The sequence below is a fragment of the Zootoca vivipara genome, chromosome 3 (assembly GCF_965207765.1).
Source record: "Zootoca vivipara chromosome 3, rZooViv2.hap1.1, whole genome shotgun sequence".
NCBI classification, from domain to species: Eukaryota; Metazoa; Chordata; class Lepidosauria; order Squamata; family Lacertidae; genus Zootoca; species Zootoca vivipara.
In genome coordinates, this window is record NC_142586.1 from 68,331,700 (window position 1) to 68,353,100 (window position 21,401).

The 21,401-nt window shown below is 39.6% G+C and overlaps 1 protein-coding gene across 3 annotated transcripts in view; it reads left to right on the plus strand.

Annotated features, from left to right (window-relative positions):
* Window positions 1-21,401, plus strand: part of PACRG (parkin coregulated) — a 213,942-nt gene that overhangs the window by 163,005 nt on the left and 29,536 nt on the right. Inside the window, exon 5 of one of the 3 annotated variants that reach the window (XM_088666304.1) lies at window positions 1,110-1,201. The exons of the other annotated variants lie outside the window; for them this stretch is intronic. Within the exon in view, the coding sequence (XP_088522430.1) occupies window positions 1,110-1,201 (92 nt within the window). The remainder of the gene's footprint in view (window positions 1-1,109; window positions 1,202-21,401) is intronic. 3 annotated transcript variants of the gene reach the window in all.

Consider the following 21,401-nt stretch of genomic DNA (forward strand, 5'->3'; position numbering starts at 1 on the left):
TGAACTGGAATGGAACAGGTCTATCCTTTTTCATATAATTTGGTTGTTGATTTTTTTTTACAATGAAGCGGTGTATCAATTTTATGAAATACCGTGTTTCTCATATTATAAGACACGTCTTATATTTATTTTTTCCTCAAAAAACACACTATGGCTTATTTTCAAGGGATGTCTTATTTTTTTCCTCCTCCTCCTGCCGCGGCCGGCATTGCTGCTGCGCCTATCACTATGTCTTATTTTTGGGGTATGGCTTATATTCCTTGGATGCTTAAAAATCCTGCTATTTTATGGGTATGTCTTAAAATATGAGAAACAGGGTACTAATAGTGTTAAGGAGCATGCAAAGTTATGTGTAGGATATACTGATTATGCATGATGCATAACTATAAGTCATGACCTTTTGAGGATACAGGTGCCCATTTTTTCCTCCAGCCAAGGTGCCTGAGTGGTTGAGTTGGCATGTCCCCTGCCCCAACCTCCTGCAAATATCTGGACCATATTACTGTCTGGGCCGGGGGATATGTCCTCACCTACCTTGAAGGCTGCCAAGTTAGTATCAGCACAATGAAACTGTCATCTGGATAGTCTCCAGAGTCCAGCAAAGTAAGTGGCCAGCATTCAGTCATCTTCTTAGTCCCCTAGGGCATGTCTGTCTAAAGCGTTTTTTTTAGATGATCACATGCTCTCAGCCAGCCTTGGTTTCCTGCCCATCTGTGGAGCATTCAGGGGTAACAATAGAACAAGAATGGAATGCTCTGTCTGTACAGCCCTGAGCATAACGTCAGTGAGATTCTTCCATACCACTTTGTATCTTTTTCAGCACCCTTCAGACCTTTGCAGTCTCCCGTAATGGCAATCTTAGTGTGATTTGAAGCATGAGGACAGTGTGGAATTCAGTTGTGCTATCTAGAATTACATTAGCAGCCTAACTTGCCTCTCTAAATTACTAAAAATAACATGGGACTACATGCTCAATAATGGCAATGTATTTCTCAGAAATCATGGCAATTCAGATTCTCATTATTATGAGAATAATGTTCAGTTCTGTGATTTAATCTTTTTCACACTCACTTCAGAGTTTCTTTGTTTTTGTGTGTTGGCTGGATTAGGAGGAAGTCGACTTCCTTGTAATGTGTTGGGAATGGAAAATATTTTTGAAGGGAAAATCACCCAGAGGTTCATCGTGACACTCCATGAAATGGTTAGTGGAAGAGATTAATGCACCAACCTAAGTTTTTTCATTTATTTTCAATATTCTATATAGTAAGCATCTTCTCTGAATCTGAGAATATTTGTAGGTGCCTTTATTATATTTGTAGGTGTCTTTATAACTGTGTCAGAGACGCGGGTAGCGCTGTGGGTTAAACCACTGAGCCTAAGGCTTGCTGATCAGAAGGTCGGCGGTTCGAATCCCCGCGACGGGGTGAGTTCCCGTTGCTCGGTCCCAGCTCCTGCCAACCTAGCAGCTTGAAAGCATGTCAAAGTGCAAGTAGATAAATAGGTACCACTACAGTGGAAAGGTAAACGGTGTTTCCGTGTGCTGCTCTGGTTCGCCAGAAGCGGCTTTGTCATGCTGGCCACATGACCTGGAAGCTGTACGCCGGCTCCCTCTGCCAGTAACGCGAGCTGAGCGCCGCAACCCCAGAGTTGGTCATGACTGGACCTAATGGTCAGGGCCCCTTTACCTTTACCTTTGTAATTGTGTCAGAAGTATTTCAGTAAAGCTGAGGAAAACTTTGTTGCAACAAACTATTCTTTGAAATACATCATATTGCATTGTATCAATCTCTTTTAAAAGTTAATATTACAGTGCTGTGATAAAGCGACCAAAAATAGGCTGAGAGTTTGCATTTGCTGTTTTAAGATTATCTATTTTCTCTTAGAAGTGGTTGTGTTAACCTGTCAGCAATCCATACCCTCATTAGTAAGACAGGCTAATTTCTTTCCCTGATCTTTGGCTCTGTTTAGAAAAAAATAAAATGGCTGGAAATGCAAGCTGCCTCTTTGTGTGGCTACAAATAGAAGTGCCAGTTGAACATAATCCATACACAAACACGTCTTGCATTCATTTACTAAATAAGGGTGTGTGACTAGGATTTGTGCATATTCCTCTGATAACCTTTATTGTTCTCAAGGACACTGGTGAGTTTGCTGATGGAGGCGTGTAATGAGCCATTGTTAAACTTAAAAAGCAATGCTGGGTTGGAAGGAATCAGCCATTAGTTGCAGCTAATGGCAGGTTTGAGAAAACAAGTTCACAAAGTTTTTAAATAATTGGAATGCTTTCATTCATAGGGTACTTCTGTAGCCATTTAGCAACTTGTAATACCTGATTGTGTTTAATAATCATTGTGAAATTTTATCAGTACAATAAAATAGGCAGATCTTCACTGTCAGTATTTCATTCATTTGTGATTTCTGAGTAAATTGATAAATTGGTATGTACTAGAGAATGTATGCAACTCCAAAAGCAAATTAATATCAACCAGTTACGTTTTAAGAAGTGTTTTATTTCATGGCTTAAGATATACTAAACATTATGCACATTCTAAATGAATATTACATTTCATATCAGTTTCAAATTACATAAATCAGGCTTGTCAGTCACTGTTATTTTTTTTTGAAAATTCTTAATTAGAGAGACCAAGAATATATTTCCATGTCATTCTTTCCTCAGTTCAGGATTGTTTAATTTCTACATTCTTTTCTTCTGCTTCCTGTTTGTCACACTATGGTATCCTGCAAACCATAAATTAACCTCATAGAATATACCTTTATTTGCTCTGGATGCAGCCCCCTGTCCAGGGAATTGTAAGTTTGGAATGCATTTGATGCTGCATGAGGGGCTGCAATTATGGGTGTTTGGGGAAAATAACCCCCCTTATGAAAGCAGAAATACTTTTCCACTCATTTATGGTACCATTTGATCTAAGACATAGATTTGGGCATGACCTAGGGTCCAGACAAATCTGTATATGACATTTTTATACAAGTGCTGTTCACTCTGGGTTTTATTTTTTTCAGCTTATGGTCAAATTTATTATACTTCCCTGTATAAATTTGTTGTTATTTAGGGATCCCTTCCTCTGATTAGCTATTTTTAAAACCTGAAAATCTTTTGTTTTTTTCATATCTCTCAGTATCAATCTATGTGGCAATAAACATTTGAGTCATTCTTCTTTCCCAACTTCGCCCCTGTTCCTAAACAGTTATGTAAGCATCCTTGTCTGTAATGCCACTGAAGTGTCAGTTTTATAGTCTCTAGGCATCCGGCTCCTACGACATGCCATCACTAACCAAATTTATATTGCTTGTCTTCAATGTAAATAGAAGGCACTGCAGAGTCTGGTACTAAAGAGTTTCATTGTTTTGCACTGCCCTTTGTGTACAAGGGAATCCTTGGGTTCTTCTGGCATAGCAAGACTGTGGAACTGTCAGTGCTTGAGAGAATTAGCACAGAACTGTTACATTTATAAGGTAGATTTTTACTGATTATTATATTTCATTACTGAGGCCCCATTCGGGTCTGAACTTGATCAGTGCTTTAGCATCAATAAACAATTACTAGCATCTAAGCTTTTCAAAGAATAATGTGATGTAAGAAATATTATATTATATTTAATCCACAGAAAGAAGCTTCCCTGCAATATGTATTATCTACATGTATTTGCTTTATTAAAAACAGATCCGTCAAGAATCAAATATCTGTTACATACCAAGATTCCAACATATTTCGCATTTTGACCAATATCATAGGTTCACCAGGGAAAACCAAACAAACAACTTAATATTCAGTGTCTTGAACGGAAATACATTCTGCTGTTCACTGAAATAAAATTAATGGATTGGTGTACTTACTCTAACAATTGCCTTGATTAAATTAGGTGTTCAGTTGTGTAGCTCCCTCTCTGGTTCCAAGAATCGCTACTAGTGACCTCCATTGTATTAATTTAAAATGGATATTCAGACAGATGCACCTTTGACTTTTCCAGCATCAAGAATGCTTGTAAGGTCCCATGTTGAAGCAGAGGTTCCTCCTTCAGTCTCTTTATCCACATTAGTCATCTGCGAGAACAATACTTGAGAAGAATGCAAAGATGGCCTCTGGGGAACTGGAATTGAGATCAAAGGTCACATGTTAAAAAGCCATTTATTTCTGGTCCATTTTTCTCTTAGGCATTATTCATAGCTGTCTTTGCTTTTCAAACAAAAGGAACATCAGTTCTCACAGGAAGCTCAAATGTATTGAATTGTGCTGGATTAATATATATTATTTTTCTCCCAGACCTGACTAAAAGTATTTTGGTATTCTTTTCATGTAAGTCATCATGCTTTCATTCCATTTCCTCTTTTTCTTTGTGGTTCTTTCTATAATAATCATAGTAACACACCAGATCTGTGCATATTGGCCATTGTGCCAAAAGCTACAGTAAGGGAGATCTGCATGCAAAAAGAGCCTTCTGCCCTGCTGTGTCATGCTACTCATCTAAGCCTCTTTGACCTGTCAGTATGCATCATCTTGTGCATATTAGGGCATGCATGGACATCCCAATGCAGGTTTGCTGGTTATTATGTGCATCACAGACACACGTGTCACATAGCAAACTGCTTTGGTAATATCCCAAACTTTTTTTTTTTTTAAAAAAAATGGGTATCAGTGGAACTTGTTTCCATTAAATATGGCCACTGCAACCAATGCATTAGCCCAAAGGTTCCCAAACAACTCACCTAAATACACACGACAATATCACACAATGTCATAAAAACAATAAAAATTGTAAACATCATAAAACGACAGGCATCAGCAAAAATTCCAGTTTTAAATTCAGTTACCTCTGTACATCAGACAGAGATATTATCTAAAACTGAACATCTGAATAAAAGTTAACATGAAGGAAAGCCATTTCAATGGGAAGGAATTCCACATCTGGAGTGCCGAAACAGGGAACGTTCTGCTTTGTGCTGTCACACAGAGGACTTCAGTTGTTGGAGCTACAGGCAAAACCTCTCCAGCAGATCTTGCCATCTGGGCTGGCAGGTAATTGGAGAGACACTCTTTCTAACACTCAGGCCCTAAGCTCCATAGAGTTTTATAGATCCAATACCTTAGATTGGAACTGATAGCAAACAGCCAACTAGTGTAGAGCTTTGAGCATTGGTGACTCGCAATCCTATTTGTGGCACCAGCTAACAACCTGGCTACTACATTCTGCATTAGTTTACAGCAGGCATCCCCAAACTGCGGCCCTCCAGATGTTTTAGCCTACAACTCCCATGATCCCTAGCTAACAGGACCAGTGGTCGGAGAAGATGGGAATTGTAGTCCAAAACATCTGGAGGGCCGAAGTTTGGGGATGCCTGGTTTACAACATTCAACCTGACTTCAAGGACAGCCTCATATAGTGTGCATTGTAGTAGTCTAAGCAAGAGGTTACTATGTCACACACTTGAACTGTGGCTGTAGCTTGAACTGTGTATGGACTGAGAAATAGCTGTGGCTGGGCATAGCTGCTCCTGGCTACAGAAGCTTCACATGCTTTTTATTTCAGTGAAAGACAGAAATTATACCATACCTGGTATAGTCTTTCTTTTTTCAATTACAGAATGCACATAGCAAATTACCTGTTGGAGCCCATTCAAACATTTTGAAAGCTTTGTGCCACTGTTGCCTAGGCTAGTACCACTCCACATTGCACATTTAGATGGACATCTTCCTGACATGGAAGATTTCAGCATGTAGAGAAATTTTGACATGAGGCAGACCCGGCTCTACGTAGCCCCCCGGTGGCGCAGTGCACCAGGGGGGGTGGCCTGGTAAGCTGGGCGCTGGCCTGGTAAGGAGGGCGCTGCACGGCGAAGCCGCGCGGAAACCAATTGCGCCCTGCGAGGGCGGGGCGGGCGGCGGAGTGATCTCCGCCCCTCAGCACCAGGGCGCGCGCTCTGCTCAAGACGGCACTGACATGAGGCCTGCATTCATATAATCTCTCATGTGCATACTGAGATGGTACTGCTCAATGAGAACCATACCACACCATTCCCCCCCCCCAATGTTGAAACTGGATAGAAGCTGAAATGACTAAAGGAGATGATCAGAAGTTCAATCTGAGGTAAGGAAACAGAAATGGGAATAGTCGGAGAAAGATACACTTTGCAAGGCAAGGAATTCAGTGCTGTGATTTTCAATGAGAATTTTGGTTGAAGTGTAAATTAGGAGCAGTACACAGAACAAGTATGCAATTTCTTTTATTTTTCTGTGTTGGATGGCAATAGAATATGAGTTCCATTGTGAGGGAGGAGTGATATATAAATACATCATAAAGCTACACAGTCACATGGCTTTATCAGGACCAGGGCTTATAAATCAAGGAATGTAAACTTCACTCCATTTGAAATCACTATCAACACTTTATGGGTTGGATGCATAAACTTTTCCACAAATCTCTCCCCCCCCCCAGCAGCACTAGCAACCCCTAAAATGACTCTCCAGGGGTTTAAGGGGCTGTGCTGAACACAGGAAATCAGGTGGAGACTCTTTCCATGAGCTACAGCTTGGCTCACAGAGGGTGCTTACATCCAATTTTCTACAATCTCTCCCTTCCCATCAGCCCCTGATACCACATCCACCCTAATTCAGCCAGTTTCCCCAGTCCGAGGGAAAGCCTCTTGAGGGGGAGGGAAGCTCATTCCCTTATGCAGGCAGATCTCTATATAGTCTGTGATACTTAATTCTATTATGCACCTGGCATACAAAACACAGCCCCACCCTTTGAACCCAAAACAGATATATTATTATGTCAGCTGCAAGCTGTCAGCTGTTGACTGCGACTGTGAACAAACTTACTTTTGGGAAACTCAGTTGGTAGAACTGTGACTCCTTAATACTGAAATAGCCATGGAGCTCTCAGTGGAATTAAGAAAAATAAAAATCCCAAGAGTGCGGTAATCCTCATTTAAACAGAAAATTATCTGGAGTATTCCTGGAATGCTCTTATTATTGTTTAGGAGGGGGAAGGGAAGCTAGAGGGTTTCTTTTCTAATTGTATATGGTTTTCTGGTAAAGTAACTTCAAGCAACAAAGGGAACTTTTCCAATACTTTGTACTCTGAAATTTAGCTTGGACAGAAATCCCACTATGTTCCTTGGGATATATGCCCAGATAAGTGGGCAGCCCTAGATATTCAAACTATTTGTATATCAAACTATTTGTTCAGATGTTATTAACCAATGCCATTGTTAAGCTGCAACAACGCTGGCCCCACCATTATGCAGGATGAGGTTGCTAGAGTGAGAGGTGAGAATTGCTGCCCAAGCATGTAATCTTATCCTAAGCATGCTTACTTGGGAGTAAACGAGCTCAGTATCTACTTGTTTTATGTTTGTGGTTACAATCTAATACATTTTCAGTTAGGTTAGTTCAGCTGCTGTTTTTATGATTATCAAGAACAACAGTCTTCTCCCTTGCACTATTACTGTGCAAAGTGCTTTTAAACATTTTTGCTTAACAGGAAAACAACCAGGTGAGATTGTTAACAATTTATTTGTTGGGAGATGAGGCTGGAAAAAAGATAAAATGTTGCTTTTCTTGTGATTTACAAACTTACAGTATAAATTTTTGATTTTACAAACTTACATACTCCTGCATACCTGAATACCCCACTGCCTTTTTTTTTTAGTTGTCCCATTTCACATCCAGACTGACATTCCCTTGACTAACCCAAGTTAACTCGTAGAAGGAATGATTACTTCCACTTTTAGTTTGAAGACAAATGCATTGTATGTCCTGTTAAAATTCCGAACATCTTCCAAGTGTTCAGGAAGAGGGGACATGCCACAGATACTTTCATAAACAGCTGTGGAAGCTAGCATTTCCATATCTTTTCTATAGTTCCATATTAAATACTCCTACTAGTTGGGGGGTGTAAACTCTATCATTGTAAGCTGGTAGCAGTCACTTCTTTTTCTGCAAATACAGAATATAACTAGAATATAATTGAACCCTATATAGTTTATATTGCAAGTATAGTTAGGGGGTTTTAATATCTTGTGACTGTTTCTGTTTAAAATGTTGAAGTGAGTGGAGGGGTTCCTCCTCCCAGCTCTCATGCCTAAGCTGGGGTCTGGCCTCCCACTTCCACCCACCCAACGTGCAGGCAGAAGCGCTGAGACAAGGTGCCTGCTGTTGGTAGCCAGAAGGAAGCTGTGGAACAGGGCCTCCCAGGGATGAGGTGGGGCTGCAATGGATTCAGATCTGTTGCATCTCAAGCAAGTCTCACTGCTTTAATGTAATTGCATGGTGCCTTATCATTGTGTCAGCCCCAGGCTGGCATGGCAATGTTACTGACTTCCCACTTTCTACTCTAGCCACCATGAACAGGAAGGCCGCAGATGTGGTGGTGGCCTTGCCACCCTGTAAAGCCCTGCCAGTGGTTGGTGGGGAGAGATTTGGATTTTTATATTGCATATAAATGAGAGAAATATACTTTTTCATGTATAAGACGAGGTGTTTTTCTTTTACACTCTGTTGTTGTTGTTGTTTAGTCGTTTAGTCGTGTCCGACTCTTCGTGACCCCATGGACCATAGCACGCCAGGCACTCCTGTCTTGCACTGCCTCCCGCAGTTTGGTCAAACTCATGTTCGTAGCTTCGAGAACACTGTCCAACCATCTTGTCTTCTGACGTCCCCTTCTCCTAGTGCCCTCCATCTTTCCCAACATCAGGGTCTTTTCCAAGGATTCTTCTCTTCTCATGAGGTGGCCAAAGTATTGGAGCCTCAGCTTCAAGATCTGTCCTTCCAGGGAGCACTCAGGGCTGATTTCCTTAAGAATGGATAGGTTCGATCTTCTTGCAGTCCATGGGACTCTCAAGAGTCTCCTCCAGCACCACAATTCAAAAGCATCAATTCTTCGGCGATCAGCCTTCTTTATGGTCCAGCTCTCACTTCCATACATCACTACTGGGAAAACCATAGCTTTAACTATACGGACCTTTGTCGGCAAGGTGATGTCTCTGCTTTTTAAGATGCTGTCTAGGTTTGTCATTGCTTTTCTCCCAAGAAGCAGGCGTCTTTTAATTTCGTGACTGCTGTCACCATCTGCAGTGATCAAGGAGCCCAAGAAGGTTTACACTCTAAACTAATGTTAAAAAATGGGGGTCGTCTTATACACAGTGCATAGGGGGGATGGGTGATTGGTTGCAGGAGGTTGTCAGTGGCGATTTGGTTGGTGATTTGTGGCTGCTGCAAAGGCTGTTTTGGATTGGTTGCCGCAGCAAGGCTCTTTTGGATTGGCTGCCCCTGTGGCAATTGGGCGTGCGATTGCTGGCTGCTGTTGGCTTAGGCAATGGGAGCGATTGTCAGCATATGTCAGTCGGGTTAGTGATTTTCGGCATTCCCCCCCACCCCCGAAGAAAGCTCAACAACTCTGGGTCATCTCCCCCCATTTTCTTAAATTTGAGTCCCCCAAAATAGGGGTCGTGTTATACACGGGGGCATATTATACACGGAAAAATATGGTAAATAAAGTTGGAAATTATTTTATTCCTACCTACAGTTTTTAGCTAAAGTTACTACATTAAAAACAACCACAATGTTTTACTATTGTTTAAATTTATTAAGGTGGAATTAGATCATAATATTCTAATTCCTCGAAAGCCATGTCACTGGGCATTTGTGGCAATCCAAAGGCATAATGACAAGTGTAACATATTAAGACCTGGGTTAATAGTGGTGGCCCACATTATCTCAGCCAGCATAACACAGTAAAAGTTAATTCATCAAAAGTTAATTTGTCAACAATTCTTTTTTTAAAAAAAATAAAAAAATCCTTGCCATCTACTATTTTGACATCCTGATCCAATCATTCATTCATTGCTTGTCGTTGTGATTGGTTGAAGAAATTTATAAGGATTTAATAAATTAGAGTAAAGACTAATGGCTAACAGATGTAGAAGCACTATGCACTCTATTAATTAATGCTGCTACAGATTATGTGGAACTAATGCAAATCACTATACGTGGGATGTTTATATATTTGAACATTGCTTGCATGTGTATTGGTGCAGCTGAGGAAAAGTATCTGACAGCAGAATACTGAAACTGCAGAGAAGTAAGTTCCATTGAATTCAGTGGGACATAATCCATGTGTATAGGATTGCAGCTTGAGACATATCCAGGAAAATGATGTGAATACAATCTCTGTGACATTTATTTTCATGACCTATAAATTCTAATTACCTTTACCTTACTGTGAAATGTCTTGCCTGTCCAAGGAAGGGAAAGCAAGTGAATGATACAGTTTTGCTATCGTGCTCAAACAGATACGGCAGTGTCAAATTCCCCCATGGTTTAAACATAAAACATTTACAAATACAGAAAATTAGTATTGCCAATGGAATGTTATCTCAACAGACTCATTTAATAAAGTAACCAGAAAATTTGAATATGTATTAAGGCATGCCATCTTCAGAATCCTAAACAGATTACTGAGTTGTATCATTTAATGCTAAGTGTTTTCAGGCTACAAGAGAGAAAATTATTATTTTTTAATTGTTTCTTTTCTTTTTTTAGTTTAATATATTACATGGAATTGTTTTTATTTTTGTGTTCCCATGAATTCAGACCTGCACTAACATTTAAATGCAACTCAGTCATGAATTGCAAGCTGCAGCTGAAATGAGTATTGTTTTTGTTAATGGTTTATTGAAAATCCAATTGTCCCATTCACATCAGTGGTATGAATAGTTGACTAAATGCCTTTTTTGTCCTAACAAGGAAACACTTGTTTGGATAAATGAATTAATTGCATGAGCATCTCCTTTGGGTTTTGAACAGTCTTTAACATTTGGTACCATCAAAGTAAAATATTGGAAACGATCCCTTAAGAGGGTTTTCCCTCGTCCTGCCTTCTTCTTTGTTCCTTTTATTAGATGAACATACTCACATAATCTGAGGTGTGCATAATATTTTGCCTTAAATCAGGAAATGAGATGACTCTGCCAGGTGGCAGTGCCCAGAAAAATCAATTAACTTTCATCTAGATCCAAACAGTTGTCTATAATATCAGCTCCACGATGAGCACCACTGCAGAATTGGGAAAGGAGCCCGTTAGAGGTACCTGGAGCAAGCTGGGGTTTAAGCATCACAATACTTGCTTTAATTTTAATTTGAAGGTGCTGTGTTTAAGAAGTATCCACATTTTATCAAACAAATCTCACATTTGACACCCCAGACTAGCTAAACAGAATGGGATTTATTATGTGAGTTAAAATATACATAATTTACAAAGGCTTCTTTTATTGAAAGCTTTACTGTTTAGTGTTTAAATGTATCTCTTTATCAGTGCCAGTGTGGTTGCACTCAGTACTCACCATAAACAGTGCCTTTATCTGCACAGAACTATTCATGGATATCAGGCAAATGAAAGCAAAATGCTTCACTTTGTTAGGAATGCCTCCTTCTACAAACCAGGTTTGAATGATATGAATATTGTCTATTATTGAGGACTTTTTAAGCAAGTGCCTAGAATGAGTTTTAACACCTCCCTCATTCTTGAATTTCCACACTGATAGCAGCTTATTTCTTATGGGATGTTTTAAAGACATAGCTGCACTCTCAAAAGTTATACTTTTATCTGAGCACACATGCTGCTTTTATGTACTAATGGCTGTGTACGAACTGTGAAATTGCTCCTTATTTTGGATCTTCTCTTAGACTCAGATTACATGTAAACACACAAATGATAAAAAGCCTGTTTAGATTGGAAAATGCAGGGGGAACTCCATGGGGAAAGCAACTTTGGGGACATAGAAATTATAGATAGGGAAAGGGTTTCTCATCTAAACAGGTTGTTAGCTACCAATGTGCATACAGTGGAACCTCGGTTTATGAACACCTCGGTTTACGAATTTTCGGTTTACGAACGCCGCGGACCCATCTGGAACGGATTAATTCACTTTCCATTACTTTCAATGGGAAAGTTCGCTTCAGTTTATGAACGCTTCAGTTTATGAACAGACTTCCGGAACCAATTACACCCATGCTTCGGGTTAAGTACGCTTCAGGTTGAGTATTCCACGGATCCATCTGGAACGGATTAATCCACTTTCCATTAGTTTCAATTCGAAAGTTTGCTTCAGTTTATGAACGCTTCAGTTTAAGTACTCCGTGGATCGTCTGGAACAGATTAATCCACTTTCCATTATTTTCAATGGGAACGTTCGCTTCAGTTTATGAACGCTTCAGTTTATGAACAGACTTCCGGAACCAATTGTGTTCATAAACTGAGGTACCACTGTATTTGCATGTAATGTGTATTTTGAAGTGTGGGTGTATGCTCACATTAAAGGTAAAGGGACCCCTGACCATTAGGTCCAGTCGTGACCAACTCTGGGGTTGCGGCACTCATCTCACATTATTGGCAGAGGGAGCCAGCGTACAGCTTCCAGGTCATGTGGCCAGCATGACAAAGCCGCTTCTAGCGAACCAGAGCAGCACACAGAAACACCGTTTACCTTTCTGCTGTAGCGGTACCTATTTATCTACTTGCACTTTGATGTGCTTTCGAACTGCTAGGTTGGCAGGAGCTGGGACCAAGCAACAGGAGCTCACCCCGTCATGGGGATTCAAACCTCTGACCTTCTGATCGGCAAGCCCTAGGCTCTGTGGTTTAACCCACAGTGCCACCCGTGTCCCTAACATGCTCACATTACATTTTACAAATTGTGACTTGTTACTGAATGTGATATGAGAACCTATCCTCCATAGTCTGTATTGGATTCCATATACTGGGGAATTAATGATTAGGCTTTTATCCAGATACTCATGTTAAGTAAAAAAAATATTTAGGCTTGGGCAGATAGGCCCAATAAATCACACTGGAGTCAATTGGGCTTCTGAAAGTGTTTGGTGTTAGGGTGTTAGAACACAAGCTGTGCTTCTGGAATGTTAAGACCTTTGGAAATGAAACCCCACATGCCTTTTCCCATTTCCACGTTTCCTTTGGTATCAAAGCATGAAGGTTATAATTGCTTTTTATTGTTGTGTGTGTTTGTTGCAGCAAAAAGCCTTGGGCTGCAGTTGCTCAGATGCATGAAGTGGTCACATAATGGATAGGTGTATATATAAATATATATTCAGAGTACTGAGAGAGTAGAAAAGGGAGATAATTCACAAAATGACAATGAGAAAAAACATTTGTTTTCTACTTCTCTTTCCTCAGGGTGTATACATTTGGGCGACCACTTCACACACCTGACAAATCCGGGCATGAAATCTTATGCCACAATATGTTTGAGGAACTTCAAATCCTATGCATGTTTACTCAAAAGTAAATCCTGCTATATTGAAGCAGGGTTTACTCTCAGGAAAATAAACAGACTCTCAGATTTAACCTAGTGCCACAAACCCTTTGCTGTTTAAACTGTTTGCTTCTTAGCATTTTGTAATTCTGAGGCTGACCATAGCTTATACCGAATCAGGCCATTGGTCTAGGTAGACCAGCATTATTTGCTCTGACTGGCTCTCTAGTCTAGAGGTCAGCCATCTGTTTCCTGATCCTTTTAGCTGGAGATGGGCAGAGTCTGAGCCTGGAACCCTTTTACACAATGCACCTGCTCTGCCACTGAGCTCTAACTCCTCCTCTTGCTGAAAAACTGCTCCAGGTAGGCATAGCATTTAAAGACTATACAGTACTGTATATAGGCTTGGATGCATGTGTAATTGAAGCCTTCTGTGCAGAAGTTTGTTCTAATGGAGCGTGACTACTTCTATTAATAAAAGTGGAAAATAATTGGCTGGTATGTAATCTCTGTACCTACTTCAGAATTAATAACTACTTTTACAGATACTTTTTTTTATATACTTCTGGGGTTTTTCCTGAGGTTTGAATGGTACTGGAGAGACATAAATACAGTCCCTTACTCTTGGTTCTGTCTCCAAGGGGAGAATATATCTGTAGTTTACATTTGTGTTTAGGCTTAGAGGGCCTTTATGAAATTGGAGACATTCCCAGCCCAATCTACACTCCCATATTATCACCATGTGGCAGTCTCTGGAAATTCTACTATGTAGTGGACATTCTGTGCAGCAGTTATGCTCCAGCAGAGTCACACATGATGATGATGATGATGACGACGATGATAATAATAATAATAATAATAATAATAATAATATTTATACCCTGCCCTACCCAGTCAAAACCGGGCTCGTGTGGTAAGTTTCTCTGAGGCATTATGGTAGTTACCTTTGTTTACATGTATACCGTAGTATATGGAGAAGAATGCTCACTGTGTGAACCAACTGTCCAACATGCCTGCCCTACAGTAAAAAAGCAGCAGCAGGAAACTTCCTTATTCAGGAACAAAACAGAGAGAAAACTAGAAGCTGGACTTTACAGACTAACTCATCCTATCCAATTCTAACTGGTTTAAGGAGGAAAAAACGACCACCCAATGAGACTGTTAGAGTCTAAGCCTGCACTTAAAAAGGAATATTATTATTTATTTAACAAAATTTATATACTGCATGATTGTTAAAGAAAACCCCTCTAAGTGGTTTTACTACTCATCCACAAAAAAGTATTACTGCTACATGGAATCAGCACAATGCATATGATTTTCTACAGGCTTCTGGGTTTGCAGCAACAATGTGAAATTCAATCTTCCCTCTATTTTTGCTGCTCACACATATACGCCAAAGTGAAGCCAAGATTGCATAGATGGATAAACCCAGCAACAACTAATTTTCCTCCCTTCAATATCCAGTGTTCTGAGTGGCTCAAAAATGTGGTTTCAGCATTTTAAAGAGTGCATTGCCCAAATAGAAGTGTTAGCTGTGATTCAGAGTTCACTTGCAAATATGGAGGCTCCAGTGTGCCTGTAGACAGTATTTGATGAGACCAAAGCTTGCTGCAATTAAAGTATCCAATCTCACTGTACACAGCAGAGTTTGGAATAGGAAATGTTGTGAGCATAATTGGCAGCCCACACTGGCTTTCCAGTGATGAGCTTTTTATCAGAATAAAAAGGTGGCGATGGAAGGGAACACCAAGTTAGAGGAAACAAGGTTATAACTGACAGGTGCATGCTTTAAAACTGTTGTCTTGGAGATAAACAATAAAAACACTACATCTAAACTTGAGTTTATGGCCATTGAGCTGAGACAAACATTATCTTTCTCTGCTAAGAAAACATTTGTCATTTTCAAAATGCAAAGTATCAGTATCTAAAATGTCAACATTTGACATTGCCTAAAAACGCTAGGTTGTTTATTTTAGACATAGGATAAGCTACTCTACTTGAAATGCAGGCTAATGTTCCTCTTTTTTCCTCTTTCTGCAAATGCTTGTCATTATGGTTAATGTGGGAGTCTTTAAGCTGAGTATTGGGTTTGATTACAGATTTTGTTGCTTGTGGTGTGCATGTGTAACATTTTAAATTGCCTTGCGCCAAACATTATTATGGACCTGTTCACTTCACCTGCTTAATATTGTTGTTTAAGGCTCTTTTCCTGTCTTTCTTAATATTCCTATTTGCATATGCCTCATTCTCCCAAACAACTCTGAGCTTGTAATGATTATCAGTTTTCTGACATCTTTATTATACTATTATTTCTTGTGTACCCCTTAAATCATCAGGAATATGGCTGAAATGAAAGCTATCAAAACTGGAAGGAGAAAGGGAGATGGGGCCATCTGATTTCAGTAACTATAACTAATGAATGAGACTCAAAGCAATCATTCACTGGAACATAAATTCGGCCAGTGAAAACAAAGGGGGGGGGGTTAAATTCCACTGGAACCTATTAGTTTAGTTTTGGCTCATGAGCTATTTCAGTCTCAAAGATCATCAAAGCCTTCAAGAACAGCTGAAGCTTTAACTATGGTAAAATTAACTTTCCTGTTGCATGCCTCTCCTTTTAGAAGTTTGGCGTCAAGGATGCTAATCTCCATCTATATCTAGATTAGAGCAGGCTTTATCTTCCTAACAGTTCCTGTTTCCTTTATACCTTCCATAGGCAAATTCTTTCATAGGACAACAGTGTTCAACCAATCATGGCTTTTCAAGTATGCTCCATCTCACACTGTTTTAGTTATTGACTTCAAACAATCCTAGAGATTCCCTAAACCCACTTATTACTTTTAAAGCTGCAATCCTAAACAAACTTATTTCGGAATAAATTCCATTGAATTTAGTGGCACTTACTTCTGAGTCAGCATGCTTACGGTAGGCTTGCATGGAAGATCTGGCAGCTTCAGAATATTCCCTGTTTTTCCCCCTACACTTTGGGTGTTTTGGATTTAGTTGTGAGTCTTTCCTGCTGCAGCCCTCTGTGCCTCAAAAAATCAGTTTCAGAGAGTTGGTGGACCCTCCAGAATAGTGTGGGGATAGCACAAGTGGGGGTGGGGGCTGTAGGAGCAACTGGAAACAACATCATCTCTTCTCTTGTGTGTGTCTCCGCCACATCCAAAGCAGTTCTGAAAGTAGAACGGCAGCCCTGGGTTTCATTTCCCTCCCCTGCATGGCCTTACTTCATGTCATTAAAATATATATATTGAAATGATCTGGGGGAGTTTTCCTCATTTTCTTTTTCCAGCTCTTCCAGCTTATGCACACTCCATGCCTACAAAAGCTTTTATTTATCATCAATAGATTTTATTGCTGTTTTAACTTATAAAATAGCTGGCATAATAGATCTTCAGTAAGACTGTAGAACAGCCCATTTTAAACATATGAAGCTAAAACATGTAATTTATTATCTAAGCCATGCGGTAGGTTATAAAAATGAGGAAAAGCTACTGTAATCACAGTTTTGCCTGCTTCATTACCCCGCCAAACACCCAATTTCCGACAAAGTTATGAATCCATTCGAAAAAAATCAATGTGGTATCTCCTATTAATTAGATCTGCAATGTTCTTGAACATTTACCCCCACCCCCAGGAGTGTGCATCCTTCCTATGGAGAGTATTCCCCAATCACTGATCTTTTTTTGTACCAAGGGTTTTTTATTGTATGAAAAAGTACTTCAAAGGAATATGTTTGTGGACTTGTGTGTTGGTTACTCAGGTCCATTTGTACTTCTGACTGTTAGAAAAACTTAAAGTTCTACTCAATGAGAAAAAACAAACTTTTTTGCTCAAGTCTCTTGGTTGTTTTATTGGTTTTGTTTGTTTGTTTTGAGTTTTTTTTACAATATAATAATATTTTATCAGACAGTTCATAATTCAGCTTGTAAATTCAATTCATGTTTACATATGTTTACAGTTTGTAAGGCCAGCACTTAGTTCAGTGTGCTTGAGCTCAATGAGGTCAGTGGCCTTTAGCATATTTAACTCTATATTGGATGTCACCAATATTTCTACATTGACCCATAATATTCATATTTGTTACATTATCCCATTATTATTATTACTCTTAGGTAAAACTAGGTGTGGTGGTGAATATGCCATTTGAAATGCTGTGGTTTTTTATTTATTTTTAATTACATTGTTAATTAAAGGGAGATATTTTAATCAGGACTGCAGTGCACATGGTCTAAACCTTTCTCACCTACCTCTCTCCTGAAGGAAATCTTCTCTTTCCCCTGCAAGCAGTTATGAGCCCCGGAAGACAAGCTCTCATGGGCGCTTATGAGCCCTTGCTTTGTACAGCTAGTAACAGATGTGAAAGGGCATTTTTGTTGGGACTGTGGTCGGGGAAGATAGGGGCAACCCCTCCCCTCACTATGAGCCATGGACCCAGTGAAAATCAGAGGGATCTATGGCAATTATTATGTACATTTAATGCAGTTTTGCAAGCAACATAACATTTCCCCTTACTATACACATTTTATACATAATTTTATCTCTGGTCTGTAACTAATAAATTGATTCTGATTTTATTTCACATTTTTGGTTGGACTATTGCATTGCAAAATTCAGAAATGTGTGTATTTTGAAGGATAGGCACATTTCAGTTCATGTATTGTTTCAGAAAGGGTGAATTATTAGGTAGGCTTAACATAAAATGTGAACCACACCAAATTATTCCCCATCCCTACTGTGTTCCTCCAAATATTGAAAAATTCCCATCAACTCCAACCAGCACGGCCATTGGTGAAAATGATGAGAGCAGTGGCCCAATAACATCTAGAAGGCTATGCCTCTTCTACAGGTCTGTTAGTCATTAAAAGCTGATGTTTTTAATCAAAATTTCTCCATTCATTCCACCACTTTAACCTACCCTTGAAGGAAGTGAAAATGAATTACGTAGCAAAAACTAATAGAACTGTGGATGGGGAACACTGATTGCTTTACCAGGTTAGCAAACTTAAGCCCATTGATTTCAGTGGATTGACTGTAAGCATGACTAAGTCTAGGTCTGGCATGTTACTCTGGCAAGGGCATTACTTTGGAGTTACAAAATAGTGCATTAGTGCAAGTTTTCAAGTTTGGAGTGATAGCAGTTATTTATTGTCACTGCAAAGAAAATCAACCAAAGAACATATGAACACCCTACTGGATCAGGCTGAGGCCCATCTAGCCCAGTGTTTTGTTTGCAGCAGTGACAAGCCTATGGGAAGCTTACAAATATAGTATAAAGGCAACATCAATCCCCTATTGCATGTCCCCCAGCATTGAACCTTAAAAGTAAGCTCTTCTCCAAGCAAGCCCCCTCTTTTTATTACCAAGGCTTCACCTTCACAGATACAGCAGATATCCATCTATACCACGTAAATGCCTATGGAGCATCCTGTAGTATCTGTGAATTTGATACCTGCATTTATTCTACTGTGTGTTCACACACACCATTTTCTGTTTTCCCCAGCGTGAAAAAATGCATGGATCCACCTTTCAGATTACAATATACAGATGTAGTACGGTATGCTTAGTGTAAGGTGTGAAAGTGTATATACAATAGTTTGAACCCATTAATAATTTGGAATGCGTGTGAACTAACCTTGAGAGAATATAGAGAACAGGCTGCCACATCATTAAATTAAAGAAATACTGTGACTGAATTACATGTATCCTCTTGTGTTCAAAGAAGTCATGCCAGTTGGTTGGTATGAGGCAGGGTATATTTATAAATGCTAATCATATGACACGCTCTTTCCTTCTGCAGATGTATTTTCTAAGCCACGGAGGATAGGAAAGATAACACCTTAAGTATATATGTTTTTTATTGTTTCTGAAAGAGCAGATCACTTCCCAGAAGCCATAAAGTTTCAAGCTTACTGTATTTTCTATTCCTTGTCTACTGCAGGAAGGAGCACTCATATTATTTAATATCGTTTAATATGATGAATTTTACTGCCTTGTATATTAAAATGGAAGCTAATTAAGCAAAACAGAATGCTTGCAAATTAGAGAACAGAACACCTATTTGTGGTTTTAACCATCGGCTTATCTAAAAATGCATTTGAACTACTAAATACCCAAGTATTAAAAATTAAGTAAACCTATTGATTGTTGTTTTTTAAAAAGCCCAGCAACAATATAATAGCTGTTAATTGTTCTTTTCATTTAGCAGATCATGATTTTTTCCTATCTTTTGTGTTTGATTAGTATGTTCGTAACCCATTTCTTTAATGTGTGCTTTTGAATATGTAATTTTGATAGTGTACTGTATATAATTTAAAGCCAGTGGTTGAACATCAGTGTTGCTATAAGCAAAAGAACTTAAATCTGAGATGGCTGACTATAATGTATAGATCCTAGTTAATGAACTTTTTGATTGACAGTTCATCTTATTATATTTTATAGGATCCTGATTAATAAATTCTGCTGCTAAACATTTAAATGTGTACAGTTTGACAGGAAAAGAAGATGTTCAGCACGCACCTTCTGAAACTTAATCAGTTGAGGTCATTTAATGTACCTGCCACTTTACCTCTGTTCTGTTAAGTCATAATAGAAATGCTGTTATACTCTGTCACTGAGTGAAGACAGAACATTTTTAATAACTTGCTTGCTTGCAGTTTGGTACTGACTCAAACCCAGCAATGCTTGTTCAATGCCTTTTGATGGTTGTAGGACACACCACACAAGTTGTGCAAGGGAGGAAGCAATTGAGAGTTGTAACATGGAGGCTAACAAAGGAGATGGAAATTTTGAACTTTGTAGCTATCTGGAAGAAAGAACATTGAGGGCAAGCTTAAAGTAGGTACTACTTGTTTGGGGGGAAACTGATGCTGTTTCCAGCATATCAATCTCCACCTGGGTGTTGGGCCCCTCTGCCATGAATGTAAATAAATTCCATAACTCCACAGTTATCTCTCTCCACAAAGAAAGGAAAGAGACTCTTGAGTAGCTGTCCCTGGCATTCCTTATTTATTTCATGGAAGTGGGGAACCACATACACACCAGTAGTTTGAGCTGTTATCTCCTATGAAATAAGGTAAGTTACCAAAAGGTATTTTATACGAGCCTAGATTACTCAGGACTCCATGCACAGCTAGTTGTCACCTGAAGACAGTGGGATTATAGATTGTACATTTACTGGATTCCTCGAGATAACATTATAATTTGACCTTGGATTAGCTGCCTCAAGATAGAACACTCTGCTTTATTTAAGCTTCAGTCTCCCCAGAATATCTGTCCTGGCACTGAATCTGCAGAGCTTGAATTCAGTGTCCTGCTGCCACTTCAACAGGTACACATTGGAACACTGAGTTCCTGAGGCCTCTAGCATGGTAACCAGGTACCCTCCAGTGACTGTTCACCTACAATTCCCATCAGCCCCAGCCAGCATGGTGATTGGTCTGGGACGGTGGGAGTTGTAGCCCAACAGGCTAAGGAGGGCAACATGTTGGCTACCCCAGCCTAGATTCATGAAGGGGTGGAGCAGAGGATCGGCATTCAAAGAGCACTTGAATACAGAGGACAGTTGTAGAGATACCAGCCTCTCCAAAAGATTTTTGTGTGGTCCTGAGGCCTCTCATTACTGGTTCCTCATCACCCTGGACAAAGTGACAAATGGGGTATCACATAGTTCTGTCCTAGGCCCTTTGTTCAAAGTCTTTATAAATGACTTGAATGAAGGAATTAAGAGGATGCTCATCTGATTTGCAGATGACACCAAGATGAGACGGGTTGCTACGGTAATGCCTCAGAAGATGGGATTCAAGGTGACCTTAACAGATTGGAAAACTGGGCCAAAACTAACAAAATAATTTTTGTTGTAGGGACAAATGCAAGATTCTACATTTGGGCTGAAATAACCAACTGCACCAATATAAAATGGGGGACACCTGGATAGCTAGTAGTACATGTGAAAAGGATCTAGAGGACTTAGTAGACCATGAGCTTAACATGAGTCAACAGTGTGCTGCAGCAGCAAAAAAAGCTAATTCTATTCTAGGCTGTATCAACTGAAGTACAGTGTCCCGATCAAGAACAGTAATAGTAGCACTCTATACTGCCTTGGT